Here is a 23670-nt window from a genome sequence, read left to right on the forward strand (position 1 = left end):
ATTTTGCTTAGGGCCCTCAAATGGCCTGGGCCGGCCCCGTGTATAAGGAAGTGATTATCATGAATAACTGGCACAGTCTGGTTCACTACCCTCAGGGGTACCTTTAGCCAACTCATTTGTGTTGATGCCCACCCATCATCCACTGGCGTTTTTACCATGTGTGTGCGCGCGCGGTGATATGATTTGTTTGTATTTCTTCATTATCCAGCACGACGGTGGCACTGACATGAGAGACAGGAGGTCACATTCGCGCCATCCATACATCATACGGTTAATGGCTCTATTAGCACCCCCTCTGAGGGCGGCCTCTAATGAAAAATGTGAATTGTTTAGCACAAATATGCATGATAATAAGTCGCTAAATCATTCATGCCATTAACTTTGAACGACATTGCCCACGATGCCCGCCGCACGCCGAGCCCCACTGCTCCGTCCTCTGGATTTAATGCGGCCGTTTGATCAGATTCTCGCCGGGTAGATTGTTTCTAATCTGGTTGAGGTGGCGGGTTCATAACGGGACCCATTCATCTTAGGAACACGTGGCCAGCGGCGCTGAGGGATGAGCAGAGATTTACCGGGTGACAAGTGCCATTTTGGATGGTGGCGAGGTGCGCGAGAGGCAGTGTGCGAGTAATTGACCTGTCAGTATTCTGAGCTCTGCTTCCGCCCCACTGCGGAAATGAGAAAACATTATTTTTAATACATGCTGCGGCAAACTGCTATTTATTTTCCCATTTTTGTAGGGAGGTAGACAAATAAGTAAAAACAAGAACGGCCATAAACTACTTCCACCAAGAGATTGCCTTAAGGCATTAGTCCACGAGACTATTGGACCCATGCGAATAAACTTGGACTGTTGGTAATAGGGATGTCCCGATCCAGGATTTTGCACTTCCGATCCGATACCAATATTGTTTTGCACTTCCGATCCGATACCGATACTGGCCGATACCAATACCGACCTATCTGAGCATGTGTTAAAGTTTAAAGTTATTTAGCCTCCTTACTTAGTTGTCAGACTCATGTTGAAAAAGGTTTTAGTACTCTTGATAACTAGCCAACTGAATTCGGTGAGTATGAATAACACATAACTGTTGGTAACAAGAAACTGTCCTGTTTTTTCAGTGACAAACACAAAACATTATAAATAACAAACAGAAATGGCATAGTCAGTCAGTAAAACGTGCAAATAATATTGTAAACTGTCTTAAAAAAGCAAAACACACCAACAACCTCAGTGGAAAATCCCACAAATCCCCCAAGCTATTAGATGCTTTTAATGTTTTGTGCATTAGTTACAAAAATTGTATAAAAAGCCTCTCAGGTTTAAATAAACGACTATTTCAGTATCAAGTTTACATTTTAAAACAGTAAATAAAATACTCAAGTCCCCATTCTGTATCAGCAGCTTTAACCTACATTCAATTCATTTAATTTTGAGAATCAACTGTTAAAATTGCTCCCGTTATTCCATAATTTCCCTTCTGTCTACTTCCGACATGTGAAAGTTTTAAAATTGTTTTGAAGATAGATTCAAGTCAAGATTTTGCCGATTTAGGAGTATTTTAGATAAAAAGTTAATTAGGTTCACTTGGAAGGTTCACAACAGCCTACTAGGGAAGTCTTCTGCTTTAAGATGGCGGCTGTTTACTAACACATCTGGTTTTCAATACTTCAATGTTGCTAACGCAGTCGAGTCTGTCGTGTAGCATCTTGTTCTATATACATATGATATCTATTATCTCCAGTAAAACGATGTTGACGTAGTTTGTAGCGGCTATCAGCAGCAGTCAGGTATTCTTGTGTTTTTTATCCAGCGGCATGAGTTGAGCTAAAGCCGTGAGTTGAGCATTGGCATTACCCGGGGGTCTAAGACAAGTTATGTTTACTTTCAGGACGCAATGCGGTCAGTTTCTCATTGCGTCCCGAAGACCGCGCTGTGTATTAGTTCCGCTTTACTTGACATATTTCAATAATTGGAATTTGGATGTTTGTGAATCGTTCTCGAATCTTCCACGGCCGAATCGCGTGTTGGATGGTGCGTCTTTACTCACGTGAGATAATGGCTCGTCATCCAGAATGAATTCTTCGGCAATGACTCCTGTTATTCCCTGGGCTTTGGGACTGTCGAGTGCCAGTTTGTCACGCATAGCAAAAGTTTCTGCTAGTGTTAGTTGCGTAGGACCTTTCTTTTTGTCTTCGGTTTTCTTAACATACTCCTCATATTGTTTGTGTTGCTTGATTAGGTTGGTTGTATTAAAACTTCTTACAGCTTTACTACTACGCTTGACTTTATTGTGGCATATGTTGCTCCCTGCCTCTTCGTCTTTGTCGTCCTTTAAGGTGAAATGATCCCACACAGCTGACATTTTTACTGATAAAGTCTCTCGGTAAATTGGGAGACGGTAATGTAAATGTAGTGTGTTGAAGATGTGCCGTAAAATGCGGAGCGGATTTTAGGGAAATTGAAGCAAAAACTGGAATGGATTATGTAAACCGGTGCGCTGGAAAACCCGGACCGGACTTTTAAAAAAAAACTGGATCGGAAGTCTGGATCGGAATTTTTCCCGTGTTCCGATCCGATACCGATGCGCATTTTTTTGCCCATATCGGCGTCCGATCCGATCCAAATATCGGATCGGGACATCTCTAGTTAGTAATATCTTCTTTTCATGATAAGATTTCTTTTTTGTAGTATGACAAATATTTTTGGGGGGAACATCAAGTTTTCAGTCGTACCAAACTTGCGGTAGTCTGAGCACTGTTCTATTAGTTGAATGCTAGTTTGTCTTAACACTTGTATCGTTTTCTGATTCGCAGCCCCCAGTGCTCCACCTCAGCAGGTGACAGTTCTCACCGTTGGAAACCAGAACAGCACGTCTATCAGCATCTCCTGGGACCCCCCTCCGCCAGACCATCAGAATGGTATCATCCAAGAATACAAGGTTAGTTTACAGCAAAGGCAAACTGTGATTGCATTGGAATTATCATCATCATTCTCTTCTGTTTTTACTTCAGATTTGGTGCCTTGGGAACGAAACACGTTTCCACGTCAACAAGACGGTGGACGCAGCTATTCGCTCGGTGGTAGTTGGCGGGCTGCAAGTGGGTGTGGTTTACCGGGTGGAAGTGGCTGCCAGCACAACCGCAGGGGTGGGAGTCAAGAGTGAACCCCAGTCTATTGTCATTGGTAAGGACTTTGGGAAAAATAGTGTACACTGTAATACAGCGCATCTGCCTTCAATACTTTCATTTTACCCTTCAACTACCACCAATGTCTTAGTGTGTGGGGAAAGGGCCATATCCACACAATGCCAACATACTGGTACTTATTTGCTTAAACCGATTTGTGTGACCCATATTTCTTCACTACCTGACTGAAATGTACTAGGTGGCAATTCCAGGTCACAAAGCGCCAAAGTACATACGTCACGTGACACATTTTGCATCACCGTGACTGAATATTAAATTTGTTATTGCAGAAAAAATTGATAAGCAGTTTTTGGATTTACTACTATTATTAGTGTTGTCACTAACGCATTACTAATGCTAGGTGCATACTGCAGGTCTTAATGCTCAATTTCGATATTTTATCATATATGTTCAGATTGATGATCATTCAAGTATTACGCATGCGCACTAATTCGCAGTCCAACACTGGCTGAGCAAACCGACCGGCATGAGCAGCAGAATAAAAAAATAAATAACTACGCACTGTGCGTGCATGAGGCACACACATAAGCCTGATGTGTGTGTGTCAGTTTGCCCTGACTCAGCATGTAAGCAGTACTGAAATATTGCTAATTTGGCGCACAGTAAGAAACCGAGCATTATCAGGCTTATTCTTTTCTTCATTGTATTTTTATATGACTGCGGTCAAGCCCGCCTCGTGCGTAGTAAAAGACGAGTTCAAATTCGGCATTGATGCTAATCAATAGCTACATTGCTGCTGTCTTGCGTGCTGCTCTCGCTCTTTGCTAATGTAATTGCTGCATGAATTCCGATTTGGGAGACTTTGGCAGTCCGCCGCCACATTCTGTAAAAATGTGGCCCAGATCAGATTTAGACCACATACGAATTGGCCATACCTGTCAACCCGAGGCCGTTAGCAATCTTACAAATAGTGACGTATGCCTAGGGATGGGAATTGATAGGATTTTTACGATTCCGATTCCATTATCGATATTGCTTAACAATTCGATTCTTTATCGATTCTCTTATCGATTCTAATTTGGGGGAAAAGAAGAACAAATGTTTTGATTGGTATCGAGTTTGTTTAATCAGAAGTCACAACCTTACAAACTCACAACAAGATCAAAAGAGGCCCAAAGCGTCAATGTTAACTGTGGCAATAAGTGGCAAATACACAAGAATGTGTAACATTTTACTGAAACATTTATCTAATAGAAATAAAAAATATTGGTATATATTGGCAGATAGGTTGTTGTTCTGCCTTTGGCAATATGTGTTAAAGCAGGGGTCCCCAAACTTTTTCCTTCTCTGATGAGGGGCCGGGGTCAGTTTGTAACAGAAAAAGTGTGACGATTACAGAAGTGCATAAATGTAAAAAATTATTGTTTTTCAGAAAGCCACAATCAAATAACCCTTTCTGGATTCTTCACGGAATGAAAATAAATAAAATAAAAATAATAATAATAATAATAAAAACACTATTAATTAAATAGATAATAACCAAATAACCCTCTCGGAATTCTTCAAGGAAAAGGCCAGGAAATAAATAACACGATTGAGATAAAAAAAAATTCAAAATGGCCGGACCAAATGTGGAGGCGGGCCGTATTTGGGCCGCGGGCCGCAGTTTGGGAACTGCTGGGTTAACGTGTATTATTTACCATTACATTGAAATGCATGCCCTTTAGTTGTTGTGGTGCTTACACGCTCAAGTGGGGGCACCCTTGCGCTTCCTCACGCGAAGAAGAACGCGCTCACGTGAAGAAGAGCGCGCTTACACCCGAAGAAGAAATGCCGCATCCAAGCGAGTGAGCGAGTTAGTGAGAGAGGGAAACACTTCTACGAGCCTACGTTCTTTGTTAATGTTAATATCTACAGAGGCAACGCCTGTATGTATCATCTTTTGTGTTGTTGTTGTTGTGTTTCCACTCGCGATCGGACACTCAAATCCAGTTGTGTAGTGGTTTGAACGATGTGCTAATGCTAGCGAACGAATGCTAAACATTTGTTATTACTGTTATAAGCAGCTAATCATCGCTGATTTACGTTGATGCAAACCTGTTTGTTATTGGGGACGAAATTGATTTGTTTCATTTCTATTCTTAGTTTCACTCTTCAAGTGATGGTTGAATAAAGTCAGCAAATTATACCAACGTCTTCTGCATCGTCATTTGGGAGTTTAGCTAGCTGTATAGCCAGGTCTGAGCCTTAGCCTCTCTTTGAGGACAGCGCAGTCGTATTCCCTCCCGATGCAGTTATCTCCACCTTGCAATGACTGCAAGTCGCTTTGTTGTAATTTTCCCTCGTGAAGTGAAGACACACTTTTGAGCGTTTGAACCTACGTGCTGTCATTGTTATGTTTATGGCTGCAATGCTCGTGCTTACCCGTCGTAACCTTTCATTTTCACCCGCTTTCCTGGTGAAGTGTAGTCAAACTTTGGAGTGAGTGGTTCTTGGCGCCATGCTAGTTTGATGCGTCTGGACAACAAGACACGTCACGACGCAATACGCGTCTTTAGGAATCGTTAAAGGGATCGTTAAGGCTTTTTCATTGTGATGTCGAGGCCTCGAAACACTCGGAACCGGTTCCGAATTGGAATCGGATTTCGATTCCCATCCCTACGTATGCCTTTACAAATTGGTGACTAATCTTACAACTTTTTATATGGCGTGCAATATGAAACAAAAATAAAACTCAATTTATAAAATAATATGAATTTATTGGTAATAATGTAACATATAACCTGGTGCAATCAAGGAACAATATCTTCAGCTTCATCATGATTACTAAAATTTAAAAGTGACTTTTGTTATAATTGTATGTAGCACTTTTGGCAATTTCTATCATGTCTTTTGATGGCTGCACTTCATGGCATTTCAGCTGGCAATTCATTTTGACTTGAAGGTAGTTTGTTAATGTGTCCAATTATAAATTGATAAAATTAACTTACCAATGCAGTCTTTGAGTCAGGAACATTTCTTTTACTAATTCTGAGAAGTGATCAGCAATAGTTGCAGGCAAATTGTGTTCGGCATCAAATTGGCAGAATAAAATAATAATAATACATTTTATTTATAGAGCGCTTTTACCGGTGCTCAAAGGTGCTTTACAGTCGAGGAAATAAATAAATAAATAAATATATAAATAAAGCTCACACAACATGGGCAGTACATAACAATAGAGAAAAGAATTACAAATTAAAAGACAGTTTAAAAAGGGGAGTTTTTAACAATGTTTTGAATGTGGGAAGATCAGAACAGGTGCGGATGGTTTTAGGGAGTGGTGGTTATACTACTACTAGGCTATAAGTATGAACGAGTACAATTCTACATGACATGCTGCTAACGTAGCAAGTAATACGTTAGTCTAAGCCTGTTTTCTTCTTCTGCGCAGTGACTTATTACTCATGACAATAAAAGTTCCATTGTACCTAATGAAGTGTCCATTGCTCCTACATACTTTCCTGACTCAACTAACTTTCCCCCTTTTCGTATAATATGATCCATAACTCATACTGTAGCTGGTCTTATTTCCCCAGCGTCACTTCCATAATCCTTCCATAAGAGCTCAGCCTGAATCTCTCCTAGCGTGTTTCCTGTGTCAATACGGTCAGCGCGTGCGAACCTTTCCAGGAGCCATAAAAAGTGTCAAGCGTGCGTACGAACAGATCGATAAGTCTTCTCTCTCCCGCTTTCATTTATCGTAGCTGTGTTTTAGCGGCTGTGGAGTGAATTAGAAGCTCAGCTCGGCAAACAAGCTGCCCACCCAGGGAGTTTTCTTATAGGCTTTGTTGTGTGTTTTTTTTTCTTTTTTCTTTTTAACCGTGTTATACTTCAGTGCACATCTTCGTGAATCCGTGTCCTGCTCCTTTGATCGATATCTTTCACTGAAAATCAGCACATCTTCTTTGAGGTTAAAAAATGTCCTGACCCCCGTTTCCACAGCACTGGATTACTTTGGCACCATAGCAATGTTAAAGTCGTATCAAAAACTAAGCTTTACAGAGTCGTTGTGCTTTCATCACCTCAGTAATCATATGTGTTTTTACTCTTAAGACTTGTCTCAAGGCCACATTTTGTGGGAAGGAAAGGAAAAGAAAAACTACTTGTAAAAAAAAATTCTAATACATTCAATTTTTGTTATTTACATTGCATCACTTCTATAAATGACTAAAAAAAATCAGTGTTGTTTTATTCGTTTTAACTGATTTTCATATTCTTGGTCTCGTCTTGGTTCCTGGCAAGTCTTGGTCTCTGATCGTGTGGTCTTGAGCACAAGACTGATATTCGTGTGTAGAAACATGCAACAAAGTAGATTTTCAAGCCAGGGTCAAGAATTCATACGCGGTTGCATAGACTTCTCTATCAGTTGCGGGACACGGGGTTCGGGGCCGATACGTAGGGTGCCTATTTTAAAAAACTTAAAATTTAAATATTTTCAAAACCAAAGCCGCTAGCGAACTAAACCCAAAACAAACACCTTCCTGAGACATATATGAGTCTCCATGAGCAGCGACATAAAAAAATTAGGGCTGTCAAAATTATCGCGTTGACGGGCGGTGATTAATCTTTTTAATTAATCACGTTAAAATATTTGACGCATTTAACGCACATGCTCCGCTCAAACAGATTAAAATGACAGCAGTGTCATGTGCACTTGTTACTTGTTTTTTGGTGTTTTGTCGCCCTCTGCTGGCGCTTGGGTGCGACTGATTTTATGGGTTTACGCCTATGAGTTTGTGTAATTATTGACATCAACAATGGCGAGCAACTAGTTTATTTTTTGATTGAAAATTTTACAAATTTTATTAAAATGAAAACATTAAGAGGGGTTTTAATATCAAATTTCTATAACTTGTACTAACATTTATCTTTTAATAACTAAAAGTCTTTCTATCCATGGATCACTTTAACAGAATGTTTATAATGTTAATGCCATCTTGTTGATTAGTTATAATAAACAAATACAGTACTTATGTACAGTATGTTGAATGTATATATCCGTCTTGTCTTATCTTTCCATTCCAACAATAATTTACAGAAAAATATGCCATATTTTATAGATGGTTTGAATTGCGATTAATTACGATTAATTAATTTTTAAGCTATGATTAACTCGATTAAAAATTTTTAATCGTTTGACAGTCCAACAAAAAATTCAAAGTCGTTCCCTAATAAAATCCCGATGATTTTTTTTTTTATATACAACTTTAGCAAAACTTAAAATTGCTATAGAATTCTCAAATTTGACGCTAGAAAAATCTCCACTAAAATCACTAAATGCAGCGATAATCACCTATATTTTCAGGGTCAATAGCAATATTTAACATATGATATAATTTTTTGCCCAAAATACTTAAAAAACTTAATTTTTTTTTTTACTTTAGTGCAAGTTTTCAACAGCAAATAAATCACTCAATTTTCACATCAGAAATTTAATACTTGAGAAAAGCATGCAGAATCATCTTAATTTTACTCCAAAAAAAGCAAAATTTGCACTTATCTATATACAATCACAACTTATTTGGGTTGAGTTCCACTGTTGTGTAGCGATACAAAATCCAACATGGCGGCCGTCAGAAAACAAAGAGCTTTTTTAAGTAGAAAATTCTTGCAAATAAATGCTTAAATTGCAGGATTTCTATAGATATAAACATAAAACAGTCTAGATTACTGGTTAAAAGCAAAAAACGGGCAGTTATCATGCATTTTACGTAAATATTTCAAGCCAAAGTTATGGTATTGTTTAATCTAATATGGCGGCCGTCATGAAACAAAGACCTTTTTAAGTAGACAATTCTTGTAAATAAATGCTTAAATCGCGGAACTTCTATAGATATTAAGGTAAAACGGTCTAGATTATTGGTTAAAAGCAAAAAAAAAAAAAAAAACAGGCAGTTATTATTAATTTTACGTAAATATTTCATGCCAAAGTTACAGTATTGTTTATTCCAACATGGCGGCCGTCACAAAACAAAGAGCTTCTTAAGTAGAAATTTCTTGCAAATAAATGCTTAAATCGTGAAATTTCTAAAGATATGAAAGTGAAACAGTCTATATTATTGGTTAAAAGCAAAATCGGGCAGTTATCATTCATTTTACGTAAATATTTCAAGCCAAAGTTACAGTATTGTTTAATCCAACATGGCAGCCGTCACAGAACAAAGAGCTTATAAAAGTAGAAAATTATTGCAAATAAATGCTTAAATCGTGAAATTTCTATCGATATGAACATAAAACAGTCTAGATTATTGGTTAAAAGCAAAAAAAAAAAAAAAAAAACGGGCAGTTTTATAACTAAAGTTAGGCTAATTTTTTTCCATTCATTTCATTGTATTCTCAACGTTTCAAAGTGCATGCATGGTGCGAAAAATATAATAACTACCTTAAATCCTCGACCAAATCAATCTTGAGACACTCCTGCCTGCTTGTATGCAGTAAAAGCTTCGTCCTATTTCCACCTAAATCCGGTGTTAGAACGCAGCGTTTTTTTTTTCTAACCTGTCCTGTTCAGCTGTTTGACACGGAGAAAGGAAGTCTAAGTGTCCGGTTGGTCTGAACAGTTTTAATGTTTCACATTGAGAGTATGACATACTCCCATTGTGATCATTCAACATACCTTGTTTATTATGGCAAAGCAGTGAACAGGAAGGAGTCATTGGGGAACAGAAGAAAAGAAAAGAAAAAAAACACAACAACAAGAAAGACATTGAACGCCGACACTAACTTTGAATATGTTGGTGCTATCGTCAGCTAGATGTATTTCCGGTTGACACCATGTGGGGGGCCTGTTGACCAGGGAAAGAAGGGGAGGGGGTGGGGGAATCTGTAAGCTAAGTGATTGGAAGGGGTGGAGTGTACGCAAATCAGCTCTGTGATCTAGAAACCAGTAATCGTGTGAATCCCTTGTAAGTGTAAGCCCGTCGGCAACCGACTCTATGCTGCCCCATCGCCAATCCCAGCACTGGGACCACCTGAGTGCGCCCAATCATATCCAGCCACGTGCGAACCCCACCAAACACGCGACAGCCACGCAGACTAGCGGAGACGCCGTGCGGGCGCCACCCGAGGGCCACGGCGTGTATTTGAATTTATCACAGTGAGCAGTGAAAGACACCTCAACGCTGTATGGGTCGGCCTCCTACGGGAAGGCGTGACGAAAAGTCTGTGGGAGTTGTCTTTTCAACTCATGGTGGAGTCTATGGCGGGTGTTCGTTAGATTTTTAATGTTTCAAATGTAGCCTTAATGCCAGTAAATCCTCAATTGGCTTGTACAGTATGTTCCATTTTGGCATGGCTGGCATTTCTGTTAGCCTACCTGCTTTTTGCACTTGCCTGATTGCTTTCTTCACTTCTCCACATATGCAGGCAAGGCTTTCCAGGACGTGATCATCCACGGGAACCGCAACAATAGCATCACAGAGCAGATCACTGACGTGGTGAAGCAGCCGGCCTTCATTGCCGGTATCGGGGGCGCCTGCTGGGTCATCCTCATGGGCTTCAGTATCTGGCTGTACTGGCGGAGGAAGAAGAGGAAGGGTCTGAGCAACTATGCAGGTTGGGACCACTGGCGCTGTAGGCCGAGTACACTCACCCACCTAATGTGTTGTTTTGTGGCCAAAGGGCGCTCAAACCGAGTGGGCGGGATGAACCCTCTCGGCCAGGTCGAGCTGGTTCAACTCTCCTCTCCCTCTCTGAACCCACACTCAAAAAGGAGGCTTTGCAGTCTGACATTCACTATTTTTAATAAGTGCAAGGCAGTTTATGTTGCTCTTCATTTGTGTTTGTGACATTTTGTGTTTTTTTTCTGTTTTTCATTGCTTTTGTGTGGCCTCTCAGCTCCAGCTGCTTTTCAGGCTTTGGCTGTGCACACTGGCAGGACTTTATCTCGTTTATTGCCATTGATTAAGATGCAATCAATAGAAGCCAATTAAGCCACCCAATAGCACATTTTTAAGGGATCTCCACCTTCCTAAGTAATTGTTTAAATGTGAGTTCCAAGACAGATTTAAGGTTTAAATCCTTTGTCAGACTTTCACGCAAAGGATATGCTTTCAGATTAGGTGCAAAGCAAATGTTAGGATGTCAAAGTCTGAGTGTATCTTTTAATTAGATAGGTATTCATATCATTTTCTCAAATTAAGTTCGAATAAGGTTTCAATGAGAGTGTTAACTTTCAAAACCTGGGTTGGCTTTCAAGCATATAAAGATGCTATAAAATACCACAGCTAGTATTTTAAAATGATAGTAGACCATATTTTTGACACAAATCCATAAAAAAATAAGTGACAGATTTTTTTCAGTCTGCTAACATGCTATCCATTGCTTTCTATTATGTTTTTGCCATTTTAACATTCTGTCTAGCTAGCTAGCTAGCTAGGTTGTGACCTCACACCCAGACTGATGCATTGTTTTAGATAAAATAACTAGAGGTGGGAATCTTTGGGGACCTAACGATTCGACCCCCCCCCCCCCCCCCCCCACACACACACACACACACACTTTGAATTTTTTGTACACTAGTTCCAAAATTGTTCAAAAATCCTCTCAGGCTAAACAAACCACTATTTCAGTATCAAGTTAACCGTTAAAAACAGTAAATAAAATACTCAAGTCCCCATTCTGTATCGGCAGTTTAAACTACATTCACTTAATATAATATTGTGAATCAACCGTTAAAGTTGTTAAAATTGCTCCCGTTATTCCATAATTTCCCTTTTGTCTACTTTCGACGTGAAAGTTTTAAAACTCTTTCATCATTTAAAGATAGATTCAAGTCAAGATTTTGCCGATTTTTTTTTTAGATAAAAAGTAATTAGGTTCGCTACAACAGAGCCTTCTAGAGAAGTCTACTGCTTTAAGATGGCGCCTTTTTACTAGCGCGGGAAAGTCTGTCATTTCACATCTAGTTCTAGATATATGTGATATCTACCATAGCCGTATGTTGCCGTATGTTTGTAGCAACTAGCAACTGGGCGCTGTTTGTAGCGGCTGACGGCTGCAGTCAGGTATTATTGTTTTTTTTTTTTTTTATCTAGCGGCATGAGTTGAACGTGATTTTTACTCTCGGTCCGTTCCTCATTGCGTCCTGAAGACCGCACTGACTGTGTTTTATTTCCGCTTTACCTGGTATAATTCAATAATCGAAATTTGGATGTTTGTGAATCGTTCTCGAATCTTTCACGGCCAAATCGCGAATAATCTAAGAATCGGAAATTTTGCACGCCTCTAAAAATAACCATGTAATGGGAAAAGACATGGAGATTCGAGTGCCAAATTCATTTTTACATGTAAAATTACATTAGTTGAGTCATTTTCATTTTTAAAAATGATCAAAATTTTTTTAGAACCTCTAATTGTTAGAGTATAAAAATTGGGTAACGAGACAAAGCCATGATTTCAAAATTTGTTTTAAGTTTGGGTTAGGGTTTCAAACAAAATTTAGGGTTTTAGATTGGGTTTTGGTATCGTATTTCAAGACAGAGTTGAGGTAGTAAATTAAGCATGGCGTTAAAGTCTGGGTTGTGTTTTAAATTCCAATGTCAACCTAGAGTTTCAAACCTTAATAAGTATATCAAACAACTGTGTTGGATTTAAGTTCGTACTTAAAACAAGAACAATGAGTTCAAACACACGCTACAGTTGAAAATGCGGGTTTTAGCACTTTCTAGCCTCTGTCAGTGTTTGAAACTTATGTTAGGGTTGCAAACCACCACCTACACGAGCTTCACCACTCAGACCACCTTCACCACATCAGCCATGCCCACCTCACCCAAAGCAGCGTCTGCTTTCTCTGCAGGCTTTTAACACACAACCTCTCTGTCTTCTTGTTTTGCAGTTCAGTCCTTCACCTTCACCCCTGCAGGTACTGTTCATTTGTCCCGTCTTTTCACCCCTCCACAAAGCTCACCCCCCTACCCTGTGTCCGCCTCTGCCCGCTTATAAAATCTGCCAGGCTAATGCTCACAGCTAACACTAATCCTACAAGGACGATGAAGCAGACTGGGTAAGGTAGGGCCTCGGGGCCATGTACAGTCAGCTTCATTTTTGAATTGGGCCCTCCAGACATTTTTTTATCTGTCCTGCCATATTGTTGTTTTTATTTCGACCTTTTGTTTGATTAAAATTAAACTGTTTATGATTTAATTTGGTTAGTTTTGGGGCGGGGGTGGGTTGTGATTGTTGCTTAGTTCTTGGTTAATAGTGTAATGTGGACCTTGAGCAAAAAAACAAACAAACAAAAAAACTGGGAACTTGTTTCTTATCAGCTGTGGCCAATAAATGTCTCTTATGTGTTTGCCAACTGGGTTTTGCTTGTGTGGGGGCGTGTTACGGCCAGTGGTTTTTGTTAAAAAAAAAAAAAAAAATGCCTATTGCCTGGGAAAATTAATGGTGGCTGATTATTTCCATCGTTCCAAACTGAACCTTGCATCAGTTAGTTTTTATATTTGTCTAATCTTTTGTTTGTTTAAAAAAAAAAAAAAAAATGTTTTGGTAAGCTTTACTAAATTAAAGTAATTAAGGTGATTCCATGAAGTCACGCAAGGACACATTAGAGCAGGCATGTCCATAGTCCGGCCCGGGGGCCAAATGCGACCCGTGGTCAAATTTCATCCGGCCCCCATCCTCTGTCATAAAATCATCTGTCATAAAACGTCTGGCCCGCACACAGACTTAATAAATTGGTGAGCAGTACTGCTACAAGCATATGAAGTAGTTTAACTAAAAACTAAGAACTAGCTTAACACTAAATGCTGCTCCTCATTTACCCACTAAAAGGCAGCAGCACTATAAGCAACGTTACCACATGTGACCTTTTACTCCCAATTTTGTAAAATGACGACAATCAACAAAAAAAAAAAGTTGACTGCGACGGCCGTCGCTTCAAGGATAGGTGGAAATTGGACTATTTCTTCACTAAAATACGCAAGAACTGTGTCTGCCTCATTTGCAAAGAGACAGTCGCTGTTTTTAAAGAGTTCAATATGAGGCGATATTACCAAACAAGACACGCTGACATGTACGACAAGATTACAGGGAAGATACGTAGCGAGAAATTGAAGCAACTTGAAGCTAGTTTAATTTCACAGCAGCAGTATTTCGCAAGAGCCCGAGAGTCGAAAAGATAATGTGACACACAGAATGGCTTGCTAAAATTTGCTTAAATATATTGTTTTACGTAAAGGACGTCAGCCAAGGTCGGGTCCACACCACACCAAATCTGGCGCCCTTTGCAAAAAGTTTGGACACCCCTGCATTAGAGGCTGAAACGAAAACCTCACATTTTGAAAAAAAAATTGAAAAGGAAAATAAAGACTAAAATAACAGCAATTTACTGTACATTGTCAATGTGTACTGTATATGTATGCATTTTTTCAAGAAATCTTTAAGTATAATTTCCATAAACTCAATTGTCTTTTTTTACATTTTACAAAGTAAAATAGCAAATCATGATTTAGAATCTATTTAATAAATTACAATATAATTTACTAGAGATGTCCCGATCGATCGGGTCCGATCACGTCATTTTCAAAGTATCGGAATTGGCAAACAAATATCGGACATGCCTTTTTTTAATATATTTTTTAATTAAATCGTTTTCTAATTTAACGTTACAGACATAATGTGTTACACTCTTCCAGAGTCTTTAGTTTATGCTTAAGGTAAGGTTATCAAATTTATCACGTTAATAGCGAGAATTAATATTTTTTACATTTATCACATTACAATTTTTAACGCAATTAATGCATGCGATGCACGGCCCACTCACGCATTGTCGCGTTCAATCTATAAAGGCGCCGTTTTACCCATACAGTATATAGAGCTAAAAGGCAGCGTAAAATGAGTAGAGTGAATTTTGGCAGCCTTTGGAGCCTTTTTTTAAATGGCTAAAGCCTTTCAATTCCTCTCCCAACGATTAGAATAATCGTGGTAAGCAATGTGGGGAAGAAAGGTAGTAGTTTATCTTTTTCTTAACACCCTATGTTATTTCCCAATGCAGAGAAGATATATCAATTGGTACCACGACGCACAGTCATGGTTGCACTTCCCATCAAGCATTTGGGCAGAAGTTAAATGGCTACAGTATCATTTACTGAAAGCTCAACAAATACACTAGATGGCAATATTTAGTCACAATATACAAAGTCACATTTATCCTTTAAGAATTACAAGTCTTTCTATTTGTGGATCCCTCTCAAAGCAAGAATGTTAATAATGTAAATGTCATCTTCAGGATTTATTGTCATAATAAACAAATACAGTACTTATGTCCTGTATGTTGAATGTATGTATTCGTCCAAGTTTAATGCATTGCCAAAATGTATATGATCGGGAAAAATTATCGGGAATGATTGGAAATGAATTGGTGCAAAAAAAAAACAAAAGCAATTGGATCGGGAAATATCGGGATCGGCAGATACTCAAACTAAAACAATCGGGATCGGATCGGGAACAAAAAAACATGATCGGAACAACCTTATAATTTACTGATACTGTCGGATAGTTACAAACATAGACTTCCTATTATGTTGACGGGACACAGGGCGCGGGGCTGATTAATAGGGGCGTATCTCCATCAAAGCTGACCAAGTGGAAACACAAAGAGCTTTATACATTGAAAATTCTTGTGAATAAATTATTAAATCCCTGAATTCTTTATAGATATGGACGTATCTCGATTCTTGGTTGAAAGCAAAAAAAAAAAAAAAAAACGGGCAGTGAGCATTTATTTCACTTAAATATGTCAAATGTGCTGCTAGTCTTTAAGCCACTGTGGCGCTGCCTTATCACCACAAAGAGCTTTTTACGTTGAAAATTATTTTGAATAAATGCTTAAATCCCTGAATTCTTTATATATATCGACGTAAAACAATCTCGATACTTGGTTAAAAGCAAAAAAAAAACAAAAAACGGGCAGTTAGCATTTAGGCTATTTTATGTAAATATGTCGAATGAGCTGATTGTCTTTAAGCCACTGTGGCGCCGCCTTATCACCACAAAGAGCTTTTCACATTGAACATTCTTGTGAATAAATGCTTAAATCCCTGAATTATTTATGTATATGGACGTAAAACAGTCTAGATACTTGGTTAAAAGCAAAAAAAAAAAAAAACAAAAAAAAAAAAAAACTGGCAGTTACCATTTATTTTACGTAAATATGTCGAATGTGCTGCTAGTCTTTAAGCCACTGTGGGGCCGTCTTATCACCATAAAGAGCCTTTTACGTTGAAAAAAAGCAACAACAAAAAAACGGGCAGCTAGCATTTATTTTACATAAATATTGTGAATTATGACACCAAAGCCCTAGCGGTAATTTCTCCCATTGATTTTTTTCACGTGTCAAAATGCATGCATGGTATGAAAAATATAATAATTACCTTGAATCCTCGAACAAATCACTCCTGAGACAATCCTTCCTGTTTGTATGCGGTACAGTTTTCGTACTTTTTCAACCTTAATCCGGCGTTGGATCGTTGCATGTGTGTGAGAATAACTGCGACCGACTTCGACCGACTGAAGCGGAGTGTGGGACAAGGGCGCCCTACATGAAGGCGTGGCGCAGTGACTGGGGAAGGTGTCCCGTCAATATCATTATGAAGTCTATGTTTCAAAATAAGTGAGACACAAAATACCTTGTTAGATTTATATTTATTTTCACTTACTTTAATCCGTGCTCAAAATTTCAGGTATTTTTTTTTTCTTTTTTTTTTTATGTGTATTACATCAGATATTACGTTACGCTTTTTAGTGGTTAATCTGCTTTTTAAAAATTCTGAACAAGGTCAAACATTGTGGCAAGATTAGTGAGGTGATTTTTACAACATTAGTCTGAAGAGTGGTTCTGCTCTTCCCGGTATTGACAACAACTTGATGTATTGCGAGTGTCCTGTCTTGGCCTCCTAAAACTGTCATCTTGAGAGAAGGTAAATCAGTAGATGAGGAGATTTGATGGCTTTTTTTTTTTTTTTACATACACTGATGATGCCCTGCCTGCCTTTAGCACTGATTAAAAAGGATTCATCTGCATTCATAGTGGGATGAGGCGCTTATCAGAAACGGTGGCAGAGGCCGCAGACGTCAAGCCGCTTGAAAGTGTTTTTGGGATTGCAGTTATTAATTTAAAGAGATGTTGCTTTCAATTACAATGCAAAAAAGGAAAGTTTTTCAACAAGGGTTAGGGTTTCAAGACAAGTTTAAGACTTTAAAATAGTGGTTTTGAGAAAACAACTGTTTCAAGCAGGGATATGGTTTTAAATGGAAAATTGCGGCATGATTAACTCATTTGCTCCCAAAAACGGATAAATATGTTCTATTTTTAATTGTTTCAGTGTCCCAATGACTTATTTATAAGTCTTTTACGTTTTGTTTATTTTTAATTAAAAGAGACATCTCTGGGTTGTGATTCAATTTAGCTCCAAAGCACAAAGCTGAAAATCCATTTTAAAGCAATAAAACTGGCCACTGGAGGGCAGTAGCGCATTTGGTAAGACCCGCAACCCAAAAAAACCGGCAACGGACGACCAAGCCGCAAAGCCAGGGCGCTGGCGGAAAAGGACCAAATGGATGCCAGGTGGCGGACGACCGAGCAGAACGACTGGGACCACTAGATACTGTACCTTTGAGTCCATGCTGCTCGCGAGCAAAGCCCGCAGAGACTTAAAAAAAAAAAAAAAAAAAATCATCTTTTTGAGACAGGTAACAATGAGGGAAAAGTTTAACCTGCTGTCACGGCCATAATAGTGTCATCTTTCAGTTAGTTAGGTGTAAATAAATTGTTACATTGCTATCAAAAGCTCTATTTGTGTTGTTGTTTGTGATATTTTGTAAAATGAAAGCAATATTAAGATGTTTGGGATGTCACTAAATCAAAAAATAGCAGTGTTAAAGTCAGTTATGTTTGAAATGTATGCGTTTACAAAAATCTTATTTCCTCCGTTTTTTCATCAGAAATTGGAAAATTGCTCAAACTAAGCCATTTTCTAATGCTGAGTTCTAAAGAATTGAAATAGATATGAACTTACTTTTTTTCTCTGCTGAAAGAAGAGTAATCTTTCTTTTGGTGGGTTCCATGTTTATATAGCAATAGAACAGAATTTTCTGTGGGCCTTCCAAAATCAGTCAAAATCCAGTAAAACAGCCGGGAGCGAAGGGCCTTGCTCTGGGTAAAATGGCTGGGAGTGAATGAGTTAAGGCTTTCAATGAGGGATTACAAAACAGGTTTCAAGTTGATTTTGCAATGTCGAATTAGCATGGTTCGAATTTAAAAAATAAAAAAAAAATAAAGAAAGGTTTTCGAGTTAGGGTAATGTTTCAAAATATGGGTTCATAGCTGTTTAAGTTGATTTTTTTTTTTTTTTTTTAAACAGGGTGAGCAATTCAAAATAAGGTTTGAAGATATGTTAAAGTGAACCACGGATAGAAAGACTTTAGTTCTTAAAAGATAAACGTTATAATGTAGGGCTGCAGCTATCGAATATTTTAGTAGTGTATTAATTGATGGACTAGTTAGTTCGAATAATCGAGTAATCGGATAAGGAACATGAAAAATAAAAAATACATGAGCTGAGCTTCAAACGGTATATATATATTTTTTAAATGAGGATCTATGTACAACAAGAGAACAATTGGCTAACTTACATAGAAAAATTCACCTAGCTTAAGTACTATAAAATGCTAAAGTTTTTAAAAAAAAATTTTTATAATGCTCTTAACAAGTGGTTTAGACACATATTCCCACAAAAAACCTATACCTATAAACTAAATCATGAATGCATTAAAAAACATTAGCTCAAACAAAAACTTAGCTTACGTTGGTCTTAACAGGGAGCAGTTGGATTCAGCCATGTGAAAAGAGACATACCACAGGGCAGTGTACCAACCCTAATCAATAATACGAAATGCTTTCAAAATAAACCATTACAACGCCACTTTAATTAAACGAATACTCGAAGCAACAAAATTTAGTTCGATTTTTCGTTTCTAAGCGAATACTCGAGTTAATTAATCGTTGCAGCACTATTATAATGAGTTAAAATATTTTGGTATTAAATCCCCTTTTGATGTTTTCATTTTTATATAATTTATAAAATTAGATTAACTGGTAGGTCGCCATTGTTGTTGACGTCGCATGGTGGTGATGTCCCTGGGTTACGCTGCCGGGCTACCAGAGTATGACTCTAGCAAAATAAAAATGTCATTAATTCAACCCTTTCAATTTGAACCCGAGAGGAACGTTAATGAGCATGACCGCATTGTGGAGATTTCACAAAACGAGCAGCAAAAGCAAAATGAACAGGAAAGACGGGATGAGACTAGGCGAATGTAGGGAAAAAAAGACAAGAGGTGAGTTTGACACCCAAAATACTACCATGCGCTTTCAACTTGATTTGTTTTAGGGCTGTCGAACGGTTAAAATTTTTAATCAAGTTAATTACAGCTTAAAAATTAATTAATCGTAATTAATCATAATTACTTGCAATTCAAACCATCTATAAAATATGCCATATTTTTCTGTAAATTATTGTTGGAATGGAAAGATAAGACACAAGATGGATATATACATTCAACATACGGTACATAAGCACTGTATTTGTTTATTATAACAATAAATCAACAAGATGGCATTAACATTATTAACATTCTGTTAAAGCAAACCATAGATAGAAAGGCTTGTAGTTCTTAAAAGATAAATGTTAGTACAAATTATAGAAATTTTATATTAAAACCCCTCTTAATGTTTTCGTTTTAATAAAATTTGTAAAAAAATTTCCATCAAAAAATAAACTAGTAGCCCGCCATTGTTGATGTCAATAATTACACAATGCTCATGGGTGCTTAAGCCCATAAAATCTGTCGCACCCAAGCGCCAGCAGAGGCCGACAAAACTCCAAAAAACACAAGTAACAAGTTGGCATTGGACTGTGCTGTCATTTTAATCTGTTTGAGCGGGGCATGTATGTTAATTGCGTCAAATATTTTAATGTGATTAATTAAAAATATTAGTTACCGCCCGTTACCCGCGATAATTTTGACAGCCCTAATTTGTTTAGATGCATACAGACAGAACATACTGTACTAAAGACGCCTTAAAAAAAACCTTAAATGTAGTAATATCAAATAAGGGTGGTTTAAATACGCAACCTGACTAATGTGGCCAACAGATTAACAATCTGTTTTAAAGCTACCACAAGAAAACACAATGCTAAAAAAATGAGAAGGAAACACATGCAAAAAGTATTTTAACGCAATGAAAAGGTAATAAAAGACTCAAATAGAACACAAATAGGAAGTACCCGCCGCTCTTAACCAATTTGCACATGTGTGGGATGTCTCGCCACGTAGGAAGGAATTGTAGAACACAGGCAATGTTCCCTCTGATTTTTCATGTGTCTAATCAGACACACAAACTCCCTGAGAAAACTGAGGACCACTGTGAGCAACGTCAGATGTGTACGCCATGGCCACACACCAGTATCACTCCTGTTCAAAACCTTGGATCATAACAAGTTACATGGCTTATTAAAAGAATGAAAATACAGCAACAATTTCCGTCAATTTACTTTTAAATATACTGTAATTGATTTGGCCCACTTAAAATTAAAAAGACAAAAGTCCTATTGTTCATAAGATTCGTCCATTGCGCGCATAAAACATGGCGCCCGCCGTACGTCAAAATGTACAAAATATTATAGATTTTTAAATCAATAGCTATATTTTATGTGTTTTTTATAACATATTTTAGTAAAAGAGAACAATTGTGGCCTCTTATAGCCTAAAACTCTTTAAGTCCGAGGTTTCTTTTTAAGGATTCGATCCAGAAACAGATGCTGCTTTGATGTAATGAATTTCAACCAAGTGATGATAGTTACTCTTGAAGGCTGATGTTGGAGTTTCCCTTTCCCGCGTTGCCCTCTCCAAAGACACCCTTACGTCTTTCCTTCCTTCCACGTCCCCTCTGGGTACTCACGCCGGCTTGAACTTGTTGCGACATCCCCTTGATCAGTGTAGAAAGCTTTCTGTGGAGGAATTTACAGCACACTGTCTCATCTGTGCGTGTTGAACAAGTGGGAGCAAATGACAAACATCAGAAGATCACTTGGTTTCTTTTTTCTTTTGGGGGCGGGGGGGATGAGTTGATGATTTCCGTCAAAAAAAAATCACTCAGCGCTTCCTGAAATCAAAGATTTGATATACTAGTAGACACTTTTTAAGTGGTCGCTACTAAGACGGTTCCATTCCAAGTTAAGCGTTTTAAAATTCAGTTAAGGTTTCAAGTAGAGATGTCCGATCACGTCATTTTCAAATTATCGGAATCGGCAAAAAAATATCGGCCATGCCTTTTTTAAATATACATATATTTTTTAATTAAATCTTTTTCTAATTGTATTTAACGTTACAGACATAATATGTTACACTCATCCAGAGTCTTTAGTTTAGGCTTAAGGTAGGGTTATTAAATTTATCCTGATAACGGCGGTAATTAATTTTTTAAAAAATGTATCACGTTAAAATATTTAATGCAATTAATGCATGCGCTGCACGACCCACTCACACATTGTCGCGCTCAATCTGTAATGGCGCCGTTTTACCTATATAGAGAGATAAAAGGCAGCATAAAATGAGTAGAGTGAATTTTGGCAGCCTTTGGAGCCTTTTTTTATTTGGCTAAAGCCTATCAATTCCTCTCCCTGCGATTAGAAATATCTTGGGAAGATATATGGGGAAGCAAGGTAGCAATTGATCTTTTTCTTAACACCTTATGTTATTTCCCAACGTAGAGAAGATATATCAATTGGTAGCACTACGCATAGTCATGGTTCCACTTCCCATCATGCATTTGGGCATGGCTACAGTATCTTTACTGAAAGCTCAACAAATACACTAGATGGCAATATTTAGTCACAATATACAAAGTCACAAGTCTTTCTATCCGTGGATCCCTCTCACAGAAAGAATGTTAATAATGTAAATGCCATCTTGAGGATTAATTGTCATAATAAACAAATACAGTACTTGTGTACTGTATGTTGAATGTATATATTCGTCCGAGTTTTATTCATTTTTTTCTTAATGCATTACCAAAATGTATATGACCGAGAAAAAATACCGGGAATGATTGGAATTGAATCGGGAGCAAAAAAAAGCAATCGGATCGGGAAATATCGGGATCGGCAGATACTCAAACTAAAACGATCGGGATCGGATCGGGAGGAAAAAAAACATGATCGGAACAACCCTAGTTTCAAGTTTGGATTTCAATGCTGCATTAGGGTTTTAAGTGAGTTAGGGTTTTAATTTAGAGCGTGTCATAACATTTGTCATCAGGAGACAACAAGCTTCCAATTCAGACGTCTCATTTGGACTTTTTTAGCTGCTGCTTGTTATCTCTGCGGCCCCTGCAAATTCAGACAGTTTGATTAATGATCCCGCTGCCTTTTTTAATCATTTTCTTTAGATTTAATCATGCACCTGATGATAATAAGCCAGTAGCAAAAAGAAGACAAAATGAGTTTTGCTTGTCATGTCCTTGACCAAGACATGGTGGCTCCAACATCTGCGAAGCGATAATACACTGTGTTCAATATTGTCCTTGTTTTTGTTTCTTTTATATACAGTGCTGGCCAAAAGTATTTGCACCCCTGAAATCCTGTCAGATAATGCTCAATTTCTCCAAGAAAATGATTGCAATTACAAATGCTTTGGTAGTAATATCTTCATTTATTTTGATTGCAATGATAAACAAAAACACAAAAGAGTAAGAAAAAAAATCATCATTTTACACAAAACTCCAAAAATGGGCTGTACAAAAGTATTGGCACCCTCAGCCTAATACTTGGTAGCACAACCTTGAGACAAAATAACTTCGAACGACCGCTTCCGGTATCCATCAATAAGTTTCTTACAATGCTCTGCTGGAACATTAGACCATTCTTCTTTGGCGAACTGCTCTAGGTCTCTGAGATTTGAAGGGTGCCTTCTCCATTTTAAGATCTCTCCACAGGTATTCTATGGGACTCGGGTCTGGACTCATTGCTGGCCACTTTAGAAGTCTCCATTGCTTTCTCTCAAACCATTTTCTAGTGCTTTTTGAAATGTGTTTTCCTGCTGAAAGACCCATAACCTCGAGGGAGACCCAGCTTTCTCACATTATGCTGCAAAATTTTGTTGGTAGTCTTCAGGCTTCATAATGCAATGCACACAGTCAAGCAGTCCAGTGCCAGAGCTAGCAAAGCAACCCCAAAACATCAGGGAACCTCCGCCATGATTGACTGTAGGGACCGTGTTCTTTTCTTTGTAGGCCTCATTCCCCCCCTGTAAACTCTACGTCGATGCCTTTTTCCAAAAAGAACCAAAAAAAGAACATTCTTCCATAACTTTCTCAGGCTTTCTCAGGTACGTTTTGGCAAACTCCAGCCTGGCTTTTTTATGTCTCTGGGTTCAGAAGTGGAGTCTTCCTGGGTATCCTACCATAGAGTT

The 23670-nt window shown here is 38.1% G+C and overlaps 1 protein-coding gene across 9 annotated transcripts in view; it reads left to right on the forward strand.

Annotated features, from left to right (window-relative positions):
- LOC130911219 (roundabout homolog 2-like) overlaps positions 1 to 23670 on the forward strand; it is an 800091-nt gene that overhangs the window by 708888 nt on the left and 67533 nt on the right. For 6 of the 9 annotated variants that reach the window (XM_057829032.1, XM_057829039.1, XM_057829034.1 and 3 more), the window contains 4 exons: positions 2821 to 2945; positions 3019 to 3190; positions 10561 to 10749; positions 13031 to 13057. In XM_057829032.1, coding sequence (XP_057685015.1) covers positions 2821 to 2945; positions 3019 to 3190; positions 10561 to 10749; positions 13031 to 13057 — 513 coding nt within the window. The remainder of the gene's footprint in view (positions 1 to 2820; positions 2946 to 3018; positions 3191 to 10560; positions 10750 to 13030; positions 13058 to 23670) is intronic. The other 3 variants (XM_057829035.1, XM_057829040.1, XM_057829036.1) reach the window with 1 other exon arrangement.

Source organism: Corythoichthys intestinalis, unplaced genomic scaffold, assembly GCF_030265065.1.
Source record: "Corythoichthys intestinalis isolate RoL2023-P3 unplaced genomic scaffold, ASM3026506v1 HiC_scaffold_23, whole genome shotgun sequence".
Lineage (NCBI taxonomy): Eukaryota > Metazoa > Chordata > Actinopteri > Syngnathiformes > Syngnathidae > Corythoichthys > Corythoichthys intestinalis.